We start from the raw sequence: 21298 nt of genomic DNA on the forward strand, positions 1-21298 counted from the left end.
TGAGACCTTAAACAAATGCTATGGGTGATTCCCAGAAGATAATAATCAATATGGAAGGTCCTAAAGGAACCAACCTTACGGTGCAGGGAGTCGGATCCCCAGTACCGGCGATCTTGAGGGGTGAGCAAGCGGGCCCCCGGTCGTCGAAATCCTATGACCGCAATGCCTCGGTGGTGGCGAACTTGGCCACCGATGCAGATAACATGACAAGCGCCCTACACAGGAGAGTGAAATATGGCGAGAGCGGATATAGTTCGGAGCCCATATTTAATCCTTTCCAGGGCAGTAAGAAGACGATTAGATCACCAAAGGCAAAGCCGAAAGATCCTACAGAGGAACCCCACGTGTTCGGTGGCCCCACAGAATAGAGGAGGGGAATCGCAAGGAGCCGTTATCGATAGTACTCGAAGCTTCGACGTGTTGGGAGAAAAGATAAGAGCTCTTAGCAAGATGTTGGAAGGGAGACGCACAATCCACCAACCAATGAGGAACCTTATCGATAATATCATGGAGCTTTACGCGGCAGTGGATGAAGAGAGGGCAGCAAAAACATCTCCGGAGCCAAGGGCTGCAGAAGGCAAGAGAACCAGAGAGGAGAGAGGCGACCAGGTGTCACCGCCGCCTACACCCAAAAAATCAAGAGGGCAGGTTCACAAACCCAAACCGGCGACAGCTCCTCAAGAGAGGCCGCAAACCCACCAACCAGGCGTCGATACCAACAAGAGCAAGGAGTGGAAGAAGGTGCCAAAGCGGGCCAGAAGGACCAAATCAGCTAAGCCGGACGCGATAATAGTGAGAGGGTCCAACGACGTATCGTATGCTGACATACTGCGATCCGTGAAAGCCGAGCCAAAGCTGAAGGAGCTTGCTAATCATGTCAGAGGCATACGGAAAACAGCAAAGGGTGAACTTCTCTTCGAGCTCGAAAAGTCAGGAGATCCAATCACGAAGGGTATACACGAGGCAGTCCAAGACTTCCTGGGCCCTAGTGTAGAGGTGATAGCGCTGACGGAGTCCTCAGTCATAGAGGTGAAGGACATAGATGAAGTGACATCAGAGGAGGAACTTCTGGAGGCACTGATAACACAGTTCGGAGAGGTGAGGATCACAAAATCCTGCATCGTCTCATTCCGGAAGGCCTACGGAGGAACGCAGACAGCAACGCTGAGACTCCCAGTCGATTCGGCCAATAAGATGGTAGAAGCTGGCAAAGTGCGAGTAGGTTGGGTTATCTGTCGCATAAGAAGGAGGGTCCAGCTAGTCCGCTGCTTTAAATGCATGGACTTCGGTCACGTTGCAGGTAGGTGCACCGAAACAGTAGAGTATAAGGACACATGCTTTCAGCTGTGGGGAAACAGGCCACAAGGCGAAGCTATGCAACAATGCCCCAAAATGTATACTCTGCAGCAGGAAAGGAGAGAAGGCAGTAGACCACTCGGCGAATAGCAGTAGGTGCCCATACCTTAAAAAAAGCGCTCAGCAAAACAAGCGGAAGATGACACGGTTCTATCACTGAACCTGAACCACTGCGAGGCAGCACAGGACCTGCTTACGCAAAAAGTTAGAGAGTCAAGGACAGACGTGGCTATATTGAGCGAACCCTATCGCATTAAATCCTCCAACACTTGGGTTGGAGATAAATCGCGTAAGGCAGCCGTCTGGAGTTGTGGGCAGCAGGCCCCACCAGCTACCGAGGTCATGGCCCAAAACGGCTTTATCCGTGCCAAGGTACAGGGTCTGTACATCTACAGTTGCTATCTTGCCCCGTCACTCAGCCAGGCGGACTACAACAGCATACTCGACAAGCTGGTCAACGATGCGAGAAGTAAAAACCCCGTGCATCATTGCTGGAGACTTCAATGCTTGGGCGACCGAATGGGGAAGCACATGCACCAACTCAAGAGGTAGGGCAGTCCTGGACTCTGTTGCTCTACTAGATGTAGTACTCCTAAATCGGGGGGTGCAAACACATTTAGTAGAGGAACGGCAGGTTCAGTGATTGATCTGACCTTTGTGAGTAGCTCACTAGCCCCGAGAGCCTCCTGGAGTCTTAGCAGTGAATACACCCATAGTGACCACCAAGCCATAGTTACCGAAATCCACGGACGCCCCTACCCCTCGGTACCCAACAGGCCAATCCGATACAGAGCAGAAACGTTCGATAAGAGATTTTCGAATCCATGCTCCATGGACTGGAGGTCAACGGCTCGGCAGCAAACAGCACGAGGCAGCTCATGTCCAGGCTAACCCAGGCATGCGATGCATCAATGCGTAAAGCAGGACGAGGTACTAAGCACCAACCTGTATACTGGTGGAACCAGGATATCGCCAAGGCCCGCAAGGATTGCTTTCAGGCACGACGAAGGTACCAGAGGACCCTTACACTTGGATCGCACAGAGCAGACGCCCATCACCAGGCACTGCGGGAAAAAAGGCGCGTACTGAAATCGCTAATTAAAAGCAGCAAGAGGAAGCTGTTCCTAGAGCTTTGCGACGAAGCCGACGCCGACCCCTGGGGTTCAGCCTACAAGCTGGCTATGAAAAAACTCCACGCGTTCAGACCAGCCTGCCCATCATGCCCAGAATTATTGGCGAAAACAGTAACACACCTATTCCCGAGCCAGCCGAGATCGATATATGGGTTGACTACCGATTCGACGTTCGCCCAAGTGACAGAGGATGAAGTCCTGTCGGCAGCACGTTTGATTAAGCCAGGGAAAGCTCCAGGCCCAGACGGAATACCGAGTGCAGTGGCTAGAAAGGCCCTCGAGATCCAACCAAGATGTTTTGCCTCCACCTTTAGCAAATGCATGCTGGAAGGAGTGTTTCCTAATGTCTGGAAGAGACAGGACCTGGTCCTAATACCAAAAGGGAACAAGCCACCTGAAGACCCTTCCGGGTACAGACCCATTTGTCTGCTCGACTCGGTAGGCAAGGCTCTCGAGAGAGTAATCTGCACGCGACTCAATGCAGAGATTGACAGAGTTGGGGGTCTCTCCGAGTCGCAGTTTGGCTTCCGGAAGGCCCGATCAACAAGGCACGCAATCCAGGAGGTGACGGACCTGGCAAAAAAGGCCATAGAAGGCAAACGCTGGCTGTGGGGGAAAAAAGAGTACTGCCTGGTAGTAACCCTAGACGTCAGGAATGCGTTCAATTCAGCGAACTGGGACAAGATTATGCAAAGTCTGAACAACCTGAGCATAAACCCACACCTGACAGGCATAATAGGAAGCTACCTAAATGGCAGAATTCTTCGCTACCAAACCAGTGAAGGAACGAAAACGTACGAAGTCACAGGAGGAGTCCCACAGGGATCGGTCCTCGGCCCGACCCTCTGGAATCTCATGTACGATGGGATTCTACGGCTGAGACTTCCACCAGGCGTGAAAATGATCGGGTTTGCGGACGATGTGGCGATCGTGGCAGTAGGCAAACACCTACGTGATCTGGAGATAGCCACCAACAGGGCAATTGTACAGGCCCAAGAATGGTTAACCAATGCAGGATTGAGCCTAGCAGAGCACAAAACGGAGGCGGTACTCATAAGCTCGAGGAAGACCGTGGAAACCGCGAACCTCACGGTAGGTCGTACAGTCATAACTTCCCGACCGTACATCAAGTACCTGGGGTTATACTCGACCACAGATTGTCCTTCAAGGTACATCTGAAGCTAGCAGCCGACAAGGCATCAGTGGCATGTTCTGCATTGGCCCGCATAATGCCAAATACTAGAGGTCCGAAGGAGTTGCGCCGCAGACTCATCAGTGGTGTAGTGCGTTCGATAACCACATACGCAGCATCAATCTGGGTAGGTGCAATCGAATGCAGGACGTACACAAGGGATATACAAGCGGTATACAGGACGTGCGCGCTCAGAATCACAAGTGCGTTTCGCACTGTGTCGGGCCAAGCCGCCGAAGTACTGGCAGGGCTGATGCCCTTCGATATCCACGTCCGAGAACTCGTGCTGAACAGTAACACCCACAGCGGAAGCAGAGCAGCGAACAGGCAGATTTCCCTAAGCGAGTGGCAGCGCAGGTGGAGTTCATCCAACAAAGGCGCATGGACGCGTACCCTCATCCCAGGAGTGAGTGAGTGGGTGAACAGGAAACACGGACAGGTGAACTACTACCTGACGCAACTTCTGAGCGGACACGGCTGTTTTTAAAGACTACCTCTTCCGTTTTGGGCATGAGGCAGACCCACTCTGTCCCAGATGCGGGATAGGGTACCCGGAAGACGCTGAGCACGTGTTTTTAACTGTCCGAGATTCAGAACAGAGCGTGAAAGAGTGGAACGGAAGTATGGGGAACCGGTGACGCCATCGAATTTGGTATACCACACATGCTGGCAAACATGGACAACTGGGAGGCTGCAGATGAAATGGCGAACGTAGTCATGAAGGAGCTACGGCGGGAAGAAAGATCCCGGAGAAATGAAGACGGGCGATAAGGCCATACTCTCCGCCGAAGTAATACTTAACGGTCGTTCCGGCGGAGAAGTAGACAGGAGTTTAAACAGGCATAGTCCTGGTTTCGCAGGGGCCACTTGTACGTACCGCGGTGCGTCAACGTCCTTGTAAAAATGAAAAAAAAAAAAAAAAAAAAAAAAAAAAAAAACACCACCCTCAGCGCACGAGCAAGCAAAAAGATAATGCCAGACAATGGCCAAAAGTTGTCAGCTGACGTTGCCGTTGCCGTTGCCGTCGTCGTCGTCGTTGCCTTCCATGGTTCTCTTTAGCTCCTGCCGCAAGATAAGCGCACACAAAAATCATTAATTATCCTTGTTTCTTGTTTTGCTTGACTTCTGATTCGCTTTTGCTCCGGTTTGTTTTTATTTTTTGTTAGCAAAACACAAGAAAAAAAATATTGATTTGTTTCTAATTTTAATGAAAATTGTGCCTTTCTTTATTTTTTTTTTTCACTTTTTTCCCGTTATGTTTCTTCTTCTGGGTGTCGCCTTAATTTAACTTTTTTGATGCTTACCCAGTGATAGTCCTTCTTCCGTTTAATAACAATTCTTATTGTAGAGGGAGGGCGCTGGGGGAGTTGTTGTTCGGTGTCCTTTCACTTATCGCAGTTTTGTGCTTGGCTGCAGCAGCCCAGAAAACTGTCACGCAAACCATTTTCCAAAACTAATGATGGAAGGTATTTTAATTATATTTCTCGCGCTGCTCTCCATTCACTTTTTCTTTGTGCATTGCTGCAGAAATTTTCTTATCATTTTCATTACTCGTAGCATGCTCTGGCTCGTCTTTGGCTTTTGCTTGACTGATTTTGAGTTTTGCGTTCAGCTCAATTTGTTCTTGTTGTTGTTCCTATTATTCTGTTTTTTTTTTTTATTTTCATTCATTGTCTGAAATGCAATTTGCTGGGCAGCATCATTACCAAGATTAATGAGCCAATGCTAGCCGAGCAGTGGCATCGCTGGATATTAAAAAAGGAAAGCACAGCGTAGTATGTAAAATAAAAAATATAGAGCGAAGTGAAGGAGTAAAGTGTCCTCCTCGTTGATTACTCGTACAGTCGCACCACGTGCGAATTTATGTGCAATAAGAATTGGAAAATATATGTATATTTATATGAGTGTGTTTGTGTGCTTGTGTGTGTGTGTACGTGCGTGTGGGTGCACATACACATACACTCAGTCAGAGCCGCACTCATACCCATTCACTCAGAGAGCATTTTGCGCATTCGCCTCGTCGCACAACAAATTTGGCGTCGCGTACATTTCATGCATACCAAAGAGCTTGCAACTGGCACTAGAGTCGGAGACGCAGCTGAAGCTAAGGCTGAAGCTAGAGCTGATGCTGGTGCTGTAGCTATAGCTGTAGCTGTAGCTGTATCTGTATCTGGACCAGGTGCCTCGAAGGATAACATGCGCGTGCCGCGCACTCTGTTCGGGTTTGGTTGCTCCTTTTGCTTGTTTATCTATTTGCCTTAGTATTCATTTTATCTTTTTTTTTTTGTTTTTGAGAAATCCAGAAGATTAAAGCAGCATGATGCAAGGAAAGAGCTCAGCTGAAATATTTCGTTTTGCACAAATTGAAATCCAAAGTGCTTTTCAGCCTCTAACCAAACCCCTTCTCCTGCCACCTTCACAACTGTCGAGTTCTGTGGCAAAGCTCTGACAGAAATATTAGCATTTGTGGTTTTTTGTACTCTAAGCGTAACGAATAAGGTTTAAATTGCAAGGAAACTGAGCTGAGTATGAGAATGCTGCAGGTGTTGCACCCGAAATGTGGCATGTTACGCTGCCTGAAATAAATTCTGTGACATATTCCTAAAAGAGACACTTTAATAACAATACTCTTCCTTTCTATCACCATGTGAGATAAAGAGTTTTTTTACTTTGAATATTTTGGATATTTTATCGAAAATATAATAATAGCGAAAGAAAAATTTTGCTACATTTATACATATTCTTTATTAATAATTAAATTCTTCTTCCTATAAAAAAAAGAAATGAGTTTGTTTTTTATTCATATACTCGTATGTTAATGTATCATTGTTTCAGTACCTATTTGGAAAACTATGAACTATTATACTTAATAAGAATTACGGTTTGTTCGTTCATCGTAGAAAAAAGAATAAATATGCTGTAAAGTGAGCAGTGCTTTTTGGTCAGTTGTTCAATTTTGTTCTTCGCTATTATTCGCATGTTCTACCTACTATTAGTATTTTGATTTGCAGATGGATGAACGAAATCGAAGGATCTAGTCCACTGTAATGAAAATGATCGAACGAACTTATTTAGTTACCCATGAATATACATCTTTATTATACATTACTCTCTTATTATTTTCTACTTTTTATACGCGCTACCCATAGGGTGGAAGGGTATTATAACTTTGTGCCGGCAGGAAATGTATGTAACAGGTAAAAGGAGGCATCTACGACCCCATTTAGTATAAATATTCTTGATCGATCTCAAAAGCAAAGTCGATGTAGCCGTGTCTGTCCGTCTGTCTGTCTGTCTGTCTGTATGAAACACTTGATCTCAGAGACTATAAGAGATAGAGCTATCTATAACTTATTTTTCGACAGCATTTGCTATGTTTGCATGCAGATCAAATATATTTAAAATTTTTGTCACACCTATTTCCGCTGCTGAAAATTGACTAAAATCGAATAACAAGCATAATTTTGATGCTAGAGCGATTTTTGGTACATATGTATGTTACAATAATGTTTATAGTATTTAAGAATTTTGAAAATTTGGTTACGATCAGATATAAATTGTAGAAGTTATTTAAAAACAAGTAAGAAAGTTACAGTCGAGTGTGCTCGACCCGCTACCAATTTTGAATAAAAGCAAATTATTCCGGTATTATTTTCAAAATATTATTTTCAAATCTCAGATCAATGGTATTCCAAATTGTTTAAACAGGTCTCTAGACCTTATTTTTGTTTTAGACCCAGATTCATGTTCTCTATCGAGAACATCTCCCATATCTTCGCCCAAATCTCCCATATATTGCGTCATAGTCTAGTGTACGTTGTGGTGAGCGTTCTCGTTGTTTTCGGAAAACCGATTTTGAAAAACTTTCCCTGCTTATATCTCAAACTGACTGGTCGCAAATTTCTTTGTCTACGAACTTGGATATAGCGGTTGAATTTTTTTATTCTACTTTGAACTCGCTACTTGATGATTGTGTTCCATCAAGAATTCCTTATTTGTCCGATAAACCCTTATGGTTTACTAAGAAACGAGACTTTACAAAAAATTTATTTTTTCCGCTATTCTGTTGCTCAAGCTGCTTTTCGCACTCATAACAATGAGTGTTATAATAATTATTTGAGTAGGTGCAGAATAAGATTTCAGCGTGATCCAAAACGATTTAACGACTTCGTTAACTTGAAGCGTAGATCCGCGTCATCGCCATCATTTATGTCTTTGGAGAATATGACAGTATCTAATGGTCCTGGTATTGCCGATTTATTTGCGGACTTTTTTCAAACGACATATTCTGTTCCAAATTTTCAAAATTTCTCTTCTTATCCTTATCAGTTACATTCATCTAATAGTATTTTTGGTCCTTTAATTACTGAAACCTCTATTTTAAGGGAACTATTGGCTATAAAACCTGTTTTTTCGGCAGGTCCGGATGGAGTGCCTAGTTGTGTGCTAAGGTATTGTGCTAGTAGTATCTGTAAACCGCTTTTTAAATTGTTTGAATTGTCCGTAAACTCATGCTCTTTTCCAAAAATCTGGAAAAAGTCACATTATACCTCTGCTCAATTAAATCTGATTTCTTGTAAAAATCGAAAAAATCGTTTGGAAAACACAAGAGTAAATTCATTACTGATAATGACATTCACATGAAATTTGGCCCAGATGTCATCAATAGTCAACTCAAGAAAAAAAGAACTAGCCCGAATTGTTAGGTCCGCGAAGTTTAAATTGAAAATTCACCTTACTTTTTGCCCACAGTAGTATCACTCTTTTCTGATATAAGTGCAGATATAAGTAACAAAGCATTGAAAATCATCAGAAACTGCACATAAAAGTTGATTTTTAGGCACTGTGTGGATAAATTTAACTTTATGTATATAATTTTTATTTAACTCAACAAATTAAAATATAAGAAAAATATTAAGAATTTAAAGAAAAATTTGAAAATTATTGAAATGTAAAATTGGGGTGGATTTCAAATTCAGAGTTTTATGAAAACTTAACTTTAATTTTTAAATGAACTTATCGTATATTTTATATTTTAATTGCCCACTAATCACGTCCGAGATAAATTTATATATTATTTATGATCTCGTTTATCGCAAAAATCTGCATTCCGTTATTTTAAGCGAGGTTTTTACTCTGTTCTTACTTAACTTAACTCCGAATATGCGCAGGCAATAGACCATTTTATAAGTCGATGTTTAGAATGCACCGATTGCGCTCCGGAAACGATCTTATTTATGTGCACGCTCAGAAAAAGCACATTGGACACATAATTTAAAGCCCTCCTAACTTTGCTTGCTGGTATACTCATGAGTGAGGGTGTGATGTGACCTTACGCACTCGAGTAAATCCACTCAGGTCAAAATCTTGCTAGATTTTATGACTATGAATGATTTGGCGAGTTGATAATTTGCAAATGAATAAATAAATAATAGATGGTTTTTCATGAAATTAATTCATTAATTAATTAAACAGACATATTTGCAAGATCTCTAAAAATCATGCATACGCCAAGCAATAGTTGTATAATTTAATTATATAGAAATCAATAGTTCTTGATCGCTAATGAGCAAATGCTGTCGGCAATTCTTGCATCTCAACATACATACAAACACACATATGTATGTATGTACATATTGGCGTGCCTGCAGGCCTGCACAACACGTGTTATGGCATAAACAAACACCAGCGACACAAAAGCATCAAGAGATGAGGTGGGGGAAAAATACTCAAGTGTCTGTGAAAATACTCGGGTGTTTAGTCAGACATCGTGGATGTTTTTCAAAATTTTAGTAGATACTCATTAGAAACAAGGCATTTCGTGATGAGTGCAAAAATGATCGGCTGCACGAAGAACAACCACCGACAAGACACAAGTGTCTACAAGCCGAGTGTCTAAAATGATCCGGTGCCGAAAAGGCAAATGGAAGAAAGGAGTATGACAATCACTCAGAACTCGTAGTACCCACACGATTTTGAGTGTGTGTTACTCGGTTTGCGAGTAGCACCGGCACCCAAAAATTTATGGGTTTGAGTTGAGTGTCGAAATTTGCACCCTCGACGATGTCTGACTCACAACTACCATCAATTGCGCAGCCTTATTCAAAAAATTTATAGAATGACGTACTCAAAATGTTTGTTATTTGTGACCAATTTGACTATAAATTAGTGCTTAACATTTCTCTGCATATTCGTTGCATAAGTAGAAGTTACTAAGGCCAACGTTACCAGATCCTTGCATATTTCAAAACGAAAAATTTAAACTTTGACCTGTTTTTAACTAATACTGACAATAAAAACAACCACAAACTAGATTCTTAAAAATAATGTTTTGTGCATGAATGTGCCCTCAAAATAGGTATTTAACTATACAGTTTTTGCTTTTAAAGTCAAATTTAGTAGGGATATGAAACTGTATATGTATGCATCTTTTATCTACTTTTAAATGGCATATGCTATTTCAAAGTGGAAGTTCAAAAAAGTTCTGAATAGTGCTTGAAGAGATTCACTTTTAAATAAAATATAACACCGTTACTTAAGTTCCAGTTCACAATTTATGTGATTTTTTAATTTTTCTCTTTTTGAGACTCCAAAAAACAAAATTATTTTATTTTGTTATTGAAATAACATACATGTATATTTGAGTTTATAAAATTCCTTCATAGTTGGAAAACTAATCTGATATTTCTGCATTATACACATATATGCAATATGAATAAAACCACAAAAGTTAAGTGCACAGAAATGTTGAACAGCGATTGAGTCACATTTCTAATCTTTTTAATAAATTTAAAATCTGTGTTCATGAGGCCATAATTAAATGTTGTGGTATACTTATAAACAATGGTGTTATTAATTAATTAATTGAATTTAATAAACGACAATATAGTTAATATGTAGTGAGTAAGTTAATTTTGTTTGTTGGTCTTCGGCTTTAGGTTTTTTAAATGCTACGAAGTGTCATTAATAAAAATATTCGCAGTCTAAATATACGTCAATATTTGATATTCTCTTGGAATAAGTAAGTAAGTAAGTAAGCTTCCATAAATGGCGATACATGTAACAAAGATGAGGTTTCCCGAACTTATACCTTATTATAGGTGGGGTAGGTAGTTGGATATACGTCATTGGGGGATATGCGGTGGGAACGTTTTGTTGCAATGGTACGGCTGCTGCGAAAGGCGGAACCTATACACGACCGTTTAAGATGTTCATTTTAATAGTTGTGTACAGAGAGTACATCACGCGGAAAGTGAAGATCTGAAACACTGTAACATTGATATTTGTACACATAAATGCATGATGAGCACACTTTTTATATCTTAGCAATGTTGAAAATGATAAATTTAAAAATAATTAAAAGAACTCACTGCAAGAAAATACTGAGAAAAAGAAGTAAAAAATGTTGTGCGTTCCTGCAACCAAGTCAAACGCGATAAGCAACACTCGTAAAAAGCTGAGTGTAGCGCTAATTCCACTCAATATCAAGTAGGGAATTAACATCGCATCCTGGTTCTGTTTGTAAGAAAGATATGACAATGTGGCAATTTAAATATGCTTGAAAATACATATGTACACACAAGAAAAAAATATTTGATTGTTGACGTCATTCAAAATATTTGAAAAATATACACATATGTATTGCACAAATATAACATATGTAAAATATGAAAAAATAGCAAAATATTGACGTCATTCTTACCTCCTTTATACCGTAGATGACCAACCCATACATAGCGAAACCTACGAAGGCCAACACAATGAAGATAATGGAAAATAAGGTAGCCACTAATGACAGACAAATTAATATCATTATGGATAAAATAAAAATGCAAGGACTTTACCATCTTTAAAATTCTGTTTGTGTGTGGACGATCCGATTAACTCGGAATATATGCTTGGATAGCCCAAACCAACGAGCCCTATGAGTAAAAGCAAAACGCCTTCAAACACTCCTAGCCAGCCAATAATGTAACCAGCGGTGCGAAGTTCCAAGCAACAAGCTTTTTCCAAAGGTTTTACCATTTTTACAACTTTTCGTTACTCACTAAATAAATATTGTTAAAGGTAGAGATGCAAGGATAATATGGAATAGGTAAATTATGAATCCTGAACTGTAAATACAACTAAACTGCGACTGCGAATCTTGAACTGAAACTAAAATTGAACTGCGGCTTTCGCTCGAACTTCTACTTCGTTATCGGTTGTAGTCACAGCCGGTTATTCATGTGCCTTTTCAACATACATATTATGTGTTCATTGGTATACTTTAATTTTTTTGCGGTATATTATTTCGGTATATTTTAAGAATAATGCTGCGCTGTTTTGCTTTTTTGTACAATGGGTAGCACGTATCTCACAGTCAAGCACACTTGAATGTAGCTTTCTTACTTATTTTAAATACACCAGTGAAGTGGCAATATCAATTGTTTTGTTAAAATTAAGAAAGCAATGCAGTTAATGCAGAATTCTTTATCAGTCGGATGTCCGCAGACTTACTATATTCTGCAGACACTGTGAGGGATTTTGTGTACATTTTTCTAGGTACTCTGAAATTCCAAAAGGCATTGCCCGCGATACAGGCAATAAGAGTGGAAGTAAGGAGTAGATGAATGCAGTAAATAAACAACTGGGAGACACGAGTGTGCTTCTTTTGCGTTTGCCAAAGGCAATTCCTTTTGCTTCTTTGATGTTGTCGTTGTCACTTCAGCGGCCATGTCATAATTACCAAAGTGAAAATTATGAATTTCGACGTTTAAAACAAAATGCGCATAATTGCCACGCCGGCAAACGTTGGCAACCCAAAGAGATTTATGCAAGCTGTGCAGAAAAATTGTCTAAATCGGCGGCAACTGCGACTGCGACTGGGACTGTTGCGGCTTCCACCGAATTACGCGGAAACGACGGCATTGGCAGCATTTGCCACGCTAATTGCGTACGCGATAAATCTTGTCAATTAAATTATAATGTTTGCATGCAGCGTTGGCAATTGCTATGGCTACGGCTTTGGCTTTAGCTTTGGCGAGATGGTGAAAAGCGCTGAAGAGGCAACCAACTGCTGCAAAACGATCTGTGCGATTATCGAGTGTTTTATCACCTCAACAGGCCCCCGGAATCGGATTCTGTCTCCCATATCCCAACATCCATCCCATAACTCCCTCCTCGACTGCTGGCTGCTGGCTGCTGACTGCTGACTATCGACTCTCCAAGTTGCTGATTCGCTTGACTCTCTCTGTTAGCATGCAGCATGTGGCAAACGAATCGAGCGGCAATGACAGTGCCAACCAGCCAGCGGAGAGTCGCAAACGCAAACGCATTCGCAGTCGGAGTCGGTGTAAGGAATTTTGAGGCGTATTAGTTGCGCTGCATTTGCTGCTCATACATAAAGAGTTTCAGCTGCAACTGCAACTGCAACATCGACAGCGGCAGCGGCAGTGGCAGTTGCAGCTACTGTCACTGGCAAAGCCAGAGTCCCAGTGCTTGCCCCTGTCATGGCCACAGCCAGAGCCATTGCCACTTAAACGAGCCGAAATTGTATTGGCAGCGGCGCCGGCTGCCACTTCAGGTTGCCTGTGCGTAGCGACTGGTTAGTTGAGCACATAAATTTCTAGCTTGTCAGCTTTTGATATATTTTCATAAATTGCTAGAGTGCATTAATTAATTAAGCAGAGCTGCACCAACATTTTCGCCGCAACTCGGACAAATTTTGCGTCCGCCATCATTTGATATCCGCTCTTTATGAGGGTTTCTCTTGAAGAAAGGAACTGCTTAATATTGTGATTCACAATAAATAATCCAGATTAAAATTCAATTTTGCATTTTACAAATACAATACATTCTCAAATATGTGCATTTCATGCAAAATAATCATGTTTACTAAACAATTCATTAATTTTTCGTACATCCCAAAAGTATGCAGCACTTTCTTTGACCGACAATGTCGACGTTTAGTTAAAGTTATTCGTGGATCTTCCACGTGATGTGTTTGTTCATATAGTAAAAATAATAATTAAAAAAGGAAAAAGTCGGTAAAATATAATTATTCTTGACATGTATAATTACAACTTTTAAATAACAATTTAAGTAATTTTCTTGCTGACTTTTTTAAAATAATAGTTTCATGCTCTCTGCGGCTGAAATTGAAACTGAGACAATCAGACTCATACATAGTACTTCAACTGCCTCATACAGACACACACAGAGCCAGACTCGCACACAAGTATGGCGATGTAAGCTGAAATACAATTTACTGCACGCGATGGTCAGCGCTGACGGCAGCAGCAGCAGCAACAACAAGGCTTACAACAAAATCGGAGGCCGACTCTAAAATTCCTTTAAAGTCGTCAGTCGGCATTTGAGTGTAATTTTCGAAAACTGATTTTACATTGAGACCAGTTAAATTGTCAGAAAAATCAACTGTCAACGTGTCAAAAAATCGTTGGCTATGCAAATGTGCACACATACACACACACATACAGACACACACACGGACGAACAGAGTACGTGAGTGTGTGCGTAGATACGTGCACGGCTTCAATGTGGCAACAATGCTGATTGTACGCTTTCCGATTCTTCAATTCAAATTATCTGAAGTTATTTGTTGTTGCTGCTGTTGGTATTGTTGTTGCTGTTGTTGTTGTTATCGCATGGCTTACATCGTTGTTCTTTGTCTATTCAAATTCAAAACTAATTGGTTGGCCTTTCGGCTTGGCCGGGTTAGTTAAACCACATCGGGAGGGGTGTATATACGATACTTGTAATCAAATCATTCGACTGCACGCAGGAAAAATACTTTTTGATATGAGTATTAATGTGTCAGAATTGTGATACAATACAAATTTAAATCTGCAATCAGTTAATTGATCATTTAATATTTTTAATGTTTCTTATGTTTTTATTTATCTATATGATAATCAACTAACAACAGCAGTCTGATCAAAATAGTCCAATAACAATAAACTAAAAATACTAGTAAACGTTATTTTAGAAATTTACTTTTTAAAATTATTAATATTATTGGAAAATTGTAAATAATATTTTATGTAACACTTTTGGGGCTCATTTCCCCATAGTCATTATTGGATGTCTAGCATATTACAACAATACCTTACTTGTCAGTTGTCAGATGTTTTTTGACAGTGCTATGCTCGTTGATCACTTTAAATGAGTCAATGCTGAAACGTAATACCAAACAGAGTCAATCCTTTTGTTCGGCAAACAACAATGAGTTAACCACAAAGGCACAAATTATTCCAAGTTATAACCAAAAACCAGGCTGATTATTCGAATCCCAATTGCCGCTTGCCGCTCGCAAAGTATTGACATCGACCCTGCTTCAGTCACGGACATTGCATTCAAATTCTTCATATTGCTTGTGAGTGCGAGCTGTCAACAGTGTTTAATTTTGGGAGTCCTCACTACTTAGGGCAGTGCTCATTGGCGTGCCACATGCAACAATCCTGGTGAAAACCGCAATGCACTTTGTCCAGGGAGGACCCTAGTCCCAAGTCGAAATCCAAAAGGACAAGCACGCATTATTACGAATACATAACATACTCGAACTCTCCTATGCGTACTCGAACACAGTAATAGTATTACGACTTACCTGCCGTAAGTAGAGAGGTCTCCGGTCAATGTCAAGGAACTCAACAGCCTAACAAATTATCAAGCTGTCGCTGGCCTTTGGTTTCGCCTTTGGTCAGTCGGAGGAATGTCACGCAAATGCAGCGACAGGAGACTCGGCAACTCGTCCAGATCCTGGCCCAAAATGCGATTGCATTCACAGAGCCTGCGGCTGTTTAATAGCCACACCTGTTCAATTAGTCAATGTAACCACAAATTCTGGTTAAATTATCGCATTAAAATGTTCGTGCTTAACCTCAAAATGTGCGTGCATGCTCTGAGCCAGAGCTCACCTGCTGTTTAACCATAGTCCAGACTCAATAGCAACACCAACACCAACAATAATAGCAACACCGGGCACTGTAGGGTTGCTGCTCTCTGTACCATCACTTTGAACTTTGCTGCAACCGCTGCCAGTTAATCAGCGTCGTTGCCTTTAACCACATGCCCCTAACCTCAAACGGCGCGGCAACAATAACAACAATAACAATAGTAACAGTAACAGCAACAGCAATAGCAACAACATCAACATCCACAGAGTACTTGACTGCAACACGTACAGTTGAGTGCACGGTAAATTTAATCGCTAATTATCAGCACCAACTGACACTTACACTGGCAACAACTTACGCATGCGTGTATATGTCCTGGCTTTATAAACACCGAACGCATGTCGTCATCGCTAAAAGCCAAAATCAACTAATTGCCTAATATGCGAAGCTCTTATACTCTCTCCACAAAAATGTTATTATTTTCCAGTTTTTATTATGGTATGTGCGAAGTGACATACACATTAAAATTGAATAATTACTTATTTGTGGTAAGTGCAGATTGCGTATAATTTAATTGAAGTAGTTAATGTAACTAATGTAGTTAAGGACACAATTTTGTAACTCAAACAAAAGCTTTTCGAACCCTCTTAATGGCGTATTAGAAAAAACAAAAGTATGTCGATGCTGTGATGAAATTCTAAAATTTAATATCTGAAGAAATTACGAATTTAAAATATGTGAAATACAAATTTAATAATATTAGTGTTGGATATTAAATAAATCATAAAAGCTTAAACAACAAATTAAATTCAATGCTTGTCGATACATAATCAGCAGCTTAGAGTTCTGACGGTTCTCAGTGACTTCTGACAAACATTATAGGAAAGTAAAAATTCCCCAATTAGGTAGATGCCATGAGTGAAACAAGTTTGTTTTTCGCTTTGGGCGATACTCCATTCCCATTCCAATTCCCATTCCATCCAGGGACTATCTCTCTTTCTGCTGCTTTGACAAATTATCAACTGTCACTGCTTAATTTTTTGGCGCACTCGGACGAGTCTTGGACAGACCCAAAAGGTAGCCTTGGTAGGTAGAGCTGCCGCACTGAGTCCCCTCATTTCGATTTCGACTTCGCTTTCGTTGTTCGCTTCTTTAGAGTTGTTGTTTTTGCATTTTAATCTGGAACTGGCAACTGATATCGTGGGCTTCATTAATTGAGAATTGTTGTTAAGTCCAAGTCTTTTTTCCGGTTCGCGTTTTTCCATTTACATAATTTATGATAAGCAGGCGCGCCTGGGCAAACAATAATTTTGAAGAAATACATTAATGCAATCAATGGGATGTTGTGTGGAATGTGCAACGAGCCCGAGTTTGAGACTGAGTCTGAATCTGAATCGAAATGGGAGTCAAAGTCGAAATCGAAATCGGTGCTGCAAAGCGGCTGTCTTAATGCTCCTGTCGCCTGGTCGGCTTAATTAAGTTGTGCCTTTGACTGGGGCCAGGAGACTGCAAACAGGGCAACTATGACTACGATGGGAGAGATGAAGCTCAAGCTGAAGTTGGAGTTGGTGTTTGAGTTGATGCTGTAGCTGTAGCTGTGGCTGAATCTGAATCTGAAGTTCTTGCTGCCACAAACAGTTGATGAACTCTACGCGTGAATGTAAATTATTTTGCACACAGCGGGCGAGCGACACTTGCACCAACTTAACCTACCTCGACTTCCCGACTCTTTTAAGTCGTCAGGACCATGTACGAACACATTGGTGCAGTCTCCTGCAGTCTGCAGACTGCGGACTGCGGACTGCAGTTCACTACCTCTCTGACTCTCTTCCACTCCGACTCTCTTTACTCGGTGCGATTGAGTGCTTTTAAGTCATTTGTGTCACGACATGCTAATTTCACATGAAATCTCTCGCCGACGCGTCGGCTCGACCGTTTCGCCCAGGCATGTCTGGTGGTTTTTAACTTGAAGCCTTGACAAACACAAACATACACACGTACACTTACCCTTACACACACATTCACACATACTTGTACAGTGCACCTATTGAGTGGAGGCTAGAGCTAACCAAGCTGAGACCTGCCTATGCCTTGACATCAACAACGTCGTGTCGTGCATGTCCCAGCCACGTTCATGTCCACAACATGGAGTCAGCCGGCCCAGCAAACGGCACCCAACTCTGACTTCCGCGTCCCCAATCTCGCCTCTCGCCTCTCGTCTCTCTGCATCGACAACGGCACCTGGAGTGCAGCACTCAAGTGTACTTGCGGTTCTTGCGTCCATTGCTGCCAATGACATTTTGCATGCTAAAGTGCAAAATTTACCGGTGCACAGCTGCCGCAGAATGAGAGGTGGACGCCCACAGTTGCAGAGCCAGTGTTTGGTCTGCCGGCCACTGGCTAACGCCTTACCTAGGCTAACATATTTAGAACTACTATACTACAAGTACAATGCCTGCAGTTTGCAGTTTTCAGTCTGCCACTCTTGGCGCTTCTGCAAGTGGCTTTATTTTGGGCATTTCATACTCTTGCCATGATTAGATGTCGTCGGTTGTCGGTTTTTGGCTTTCGCTTCTTGTTTCCCTCTCCTCGGTTCACAATACTCGACTGTTTTAGCTGCTCTGTTGCTCTGGCTGTAGCAGTTATTAGGTTGTTAGTGGCATTCCCCTGCTCCATTCATCGATTTATACAGTCTACAGCATACAATGTGGGGTTTTCTCCCATATCCCGCGAATCCCTTTTTTGGTAGGCGTACATGGCTGTTAACTTAATGGCACCGACATGCTGAACTCTTCACACACTTAAAACCCACGCACTTAGTATTACTTTGACCCGTGTCTACTTTTCGAAGCCATCGATATCAGAAGAAATTTATTTTAAATATCAAGTTTAGATATTGGGACGATCTCTTAATAAAGTTACTATTTATTGCCTATTTAAAATTTCATTTTCCAAATAGGCAAGCTACAGACGACATTAATTTTTTATTTTTGAAATTTGTCCAGACTTTTTTTCTTGCTGGTTAAAATACCTAACTAAGAACTTTTCACTTCCTTCTTTGGTCCATTGAAAGAGTTCGGAAACAATTGATAGTTAGAGAGTGGTATGTCTGAAGTATTGATCCAATTTTAATTTTGAATATATATTTTTTTAAATTATTTACTAGTAATTTCCGTATTAATTCCCAAATTCTATTATATCTCAGAATTTTGTCCATATTATGGCCGTAACTTAATCCTACTAAAATTTTGTGAACCAACCTATATGTTCGAAAAGAAAGTATAATATTTATTGTTTCAAAGGATATTCAAACTTTGTGCTAATAATTATTATCAGATTCCACATTGATTTCTCATCTGATAAGCATAAGGTCCATAATTTTTCGCCAAACATGCACCTGAGTGTAAGTTTGTTTTTGCCTGTTCGTATGGCGACAAGTTGAGAATCGAAGAATCTCAAACTAGTCGTGTATCATACGAGTATCCTGAGGCCGAGTCTGACTCTGGGGCTGAGACTGTAATGTACCATAAACAATGTGAGTATGGCTGGCTTTGAGGTTGCCTGAGCTGCGCTGGCGGCAGTGTTTCTTTGATGTGGGCCAACTATCAAGATCTAAACGCAGTCATTAAGAACAAACAAAACGACTTTATGGACAGCAAAAAGTTCGAAAGCAAACCGATTGGAACCGAACCAGGTAAACTATATGAGAAGAGCCGAAGATCGTTGGCTGTTTCTGGTGTCGCAACCAGCAACCAGGCTGGATTTGGAGTTTAGGTTTTCGAGTTGTAGTTGTAGATGCAGTTGCAGCTGGAGTCGAACGAAGTCCAACTCCGAGCTGAATCTAGTCGAGCGAAGGAACGTTTGTGCGATCTTTATCGAGTTGCGGACAACTAATGATCTAATAAAACCGAAACCAAACCGCACCAAAAACTACAACGAGTTCAGCACTTGATGGCAAGGCGATCCCGATGGTGATGGCGATGACGATGAGGTTGGCAAAACCAGTTCAACATTGGCGTGGATTACAAAACTGAAGCACAGCAGCCCGATTTGAGTTTGAATCCGCAAAAAAAAAAAACTTTGCGACATAAGAGAACAAATGCAGTTGCACCACAGCAAGCCGACAAAAGGAGGCAAGTGTTAAGGAAAAGGAGAAGGAGGGGGAATGTAAGCGAAGAGGAAGCATCTCGAGATGCTGCAGAATCTGAAGCGTATATCTATGATCTTATATCATGTACTTTCGACATTACAATTGCGGTAAATGCTTCTAGTTTTTAGTTTCAGCGTGTACAAGAGGCAGCCGCAGCTTTATCAATGGCAAACAATCATCGACATCGACATCGACGTCGGCATAGGCAGCAGCTCCTGCTGGCTGGCTGACTGGTTTGCTGGATGGAGCTGCATGCAGTGCGTCGTCGTTGAGCCTGTGTGCTACTCTCTGCCGGCAGCCACCGGCAACCGGTATCCAGCTACCTCTGACACTGCTGCATCTCCGATTCCGATTCGGACTCGGCCACTGCTTCAACCTCTGCCTCTGCCCCTGCCCCTATCCCTATCCCTGCCACTGGATTTACATGCAAATGCGACAGTGACTGGTGCTCCTTGTTGGCTGCTGATCTGCATACCAAGCAACTGTTTGTCCCTCTGCCAGATTGCTCAGATTGTTGGCGGCGATTGTTTGTAGCTGCTTTTGTTGTTGTGGTTGTTGCAGTTCGCCCGGCATAATCACAGCAATAGCACCAGCACTCGGTACCAGCAATAGGACCCAGCCGACCAGCTTCATCCTCGACTTGGGTACGCAAATGTGGCCGATCATTTTGATATAGTTCGATAACAATGTGAGCTTGAGACTGCGACTTCAGGCCGAGCCTAGCGGTCGTCTGACGACTGTCGTCACACATCGTCCTCATCCACATTTACTAACAAGCACGCTATCCAGCAAGTTAAAGGCAAAGGCAGAAGCAGAAGCAAAAGCAAAAGCGAAAGCCAACAAAGTCAAAGCTAAAGCAAGAGTAGCCCAGATCAGGGCAACGCCACCGGAACCATTCAACGATCAAAAGTTTTTCGTTACGTTTCGTTTGACGCTGCTGTTTGGCCCGCTATTGGCTGCCGCAGTTCCCATTGCCGTCCTGCTGGATAGTTGCATGGATGCTTTCTTGGCTGGCTGCACTTTCTTGTTGGAATAGGGAGGGGCATGCCCCGGTCTATCTGACTGTTTTTATGGCCGTTTCCATTGACCATATTATCATAAATATGTATCAAATTGACGTTGCATCTTCTTGAATTTTCATCTTATGGCTACTTGTCATTGTCTTTGATTTTTCCTCAACTCGTTGCAGTTGCAGCACTGCAGTCCCCCTCATTCCAAGTCCTCTTTCTCCTCCCTTCACCCTGCCGTCGTGTCGGTGTCATTGTCTATGGTCATTGAAGTGGACAGTGACCAGAGTTGTCTTTGATAAGCCGACATTTTGTGTTATGGTACTTTTTGGTGTAAGTATCTGTCGCTGTGTGTTTGTCAATTGTCTTTTTTTTGTTGGGTTACATTGTATGATTGTGGCATTGTCTTCTCGTCACTAAGATTGGCGGAAAATATCCAAGTTAACCATATTAAATTGCAAAAAAAACCTAAAAATAAAACAAAAGAACTAAGCACAACATACGTATACATATATATTTTAAATAACATAAGATCATTTTGCTGTAGAAGTTCTTAGATTATGTTA

At 41.7% G+C, this 21298-nt stretch overlaps 1 protein-coding gene across 1 annotated transcript; it reads right to left on the minus strand.

Annotated features, from left to right (window-relative positions):
* Positions 1-10719: 10719 nt before the first annotated feature.
* On the minus strand, positions 10720-11959 carry LOC117575286 (uncharacterized). Its single transcript, XM_052006707.1, has 4 exons — positions 11526-11959; positions 11384-11469; positions 11052-11196; positions 10720-10949 (listed from the first exon to the last, which is right to left on the minus strand). Exons 1-4 carry the CDS (start codon positions 11704-11706, stop codon positions 10870-10872), a joined length of 492 nt encoding a protein of 163 aa, XP_051862667.1. The 5' UTR covers positions 11707-11959; the 3' UTR covers positions 10720-10869.
* Positions 11960-21298: the final 9339 nt, after the last annotated feature.

Source organism: Drosophila albomicans, chromosome 2R (assembly GCF_009650485.2).
Source record: "Drosophila albomicans strain 15112-1751.03 chromosome 2R, ASM965048v2, whole genome shotgun sequence".
NCBI lineage: Eukaryota > Metazoa > Arthropoda > Insecta > Diptera > Drosophilidae > Drosophila > Drosophila albomicans.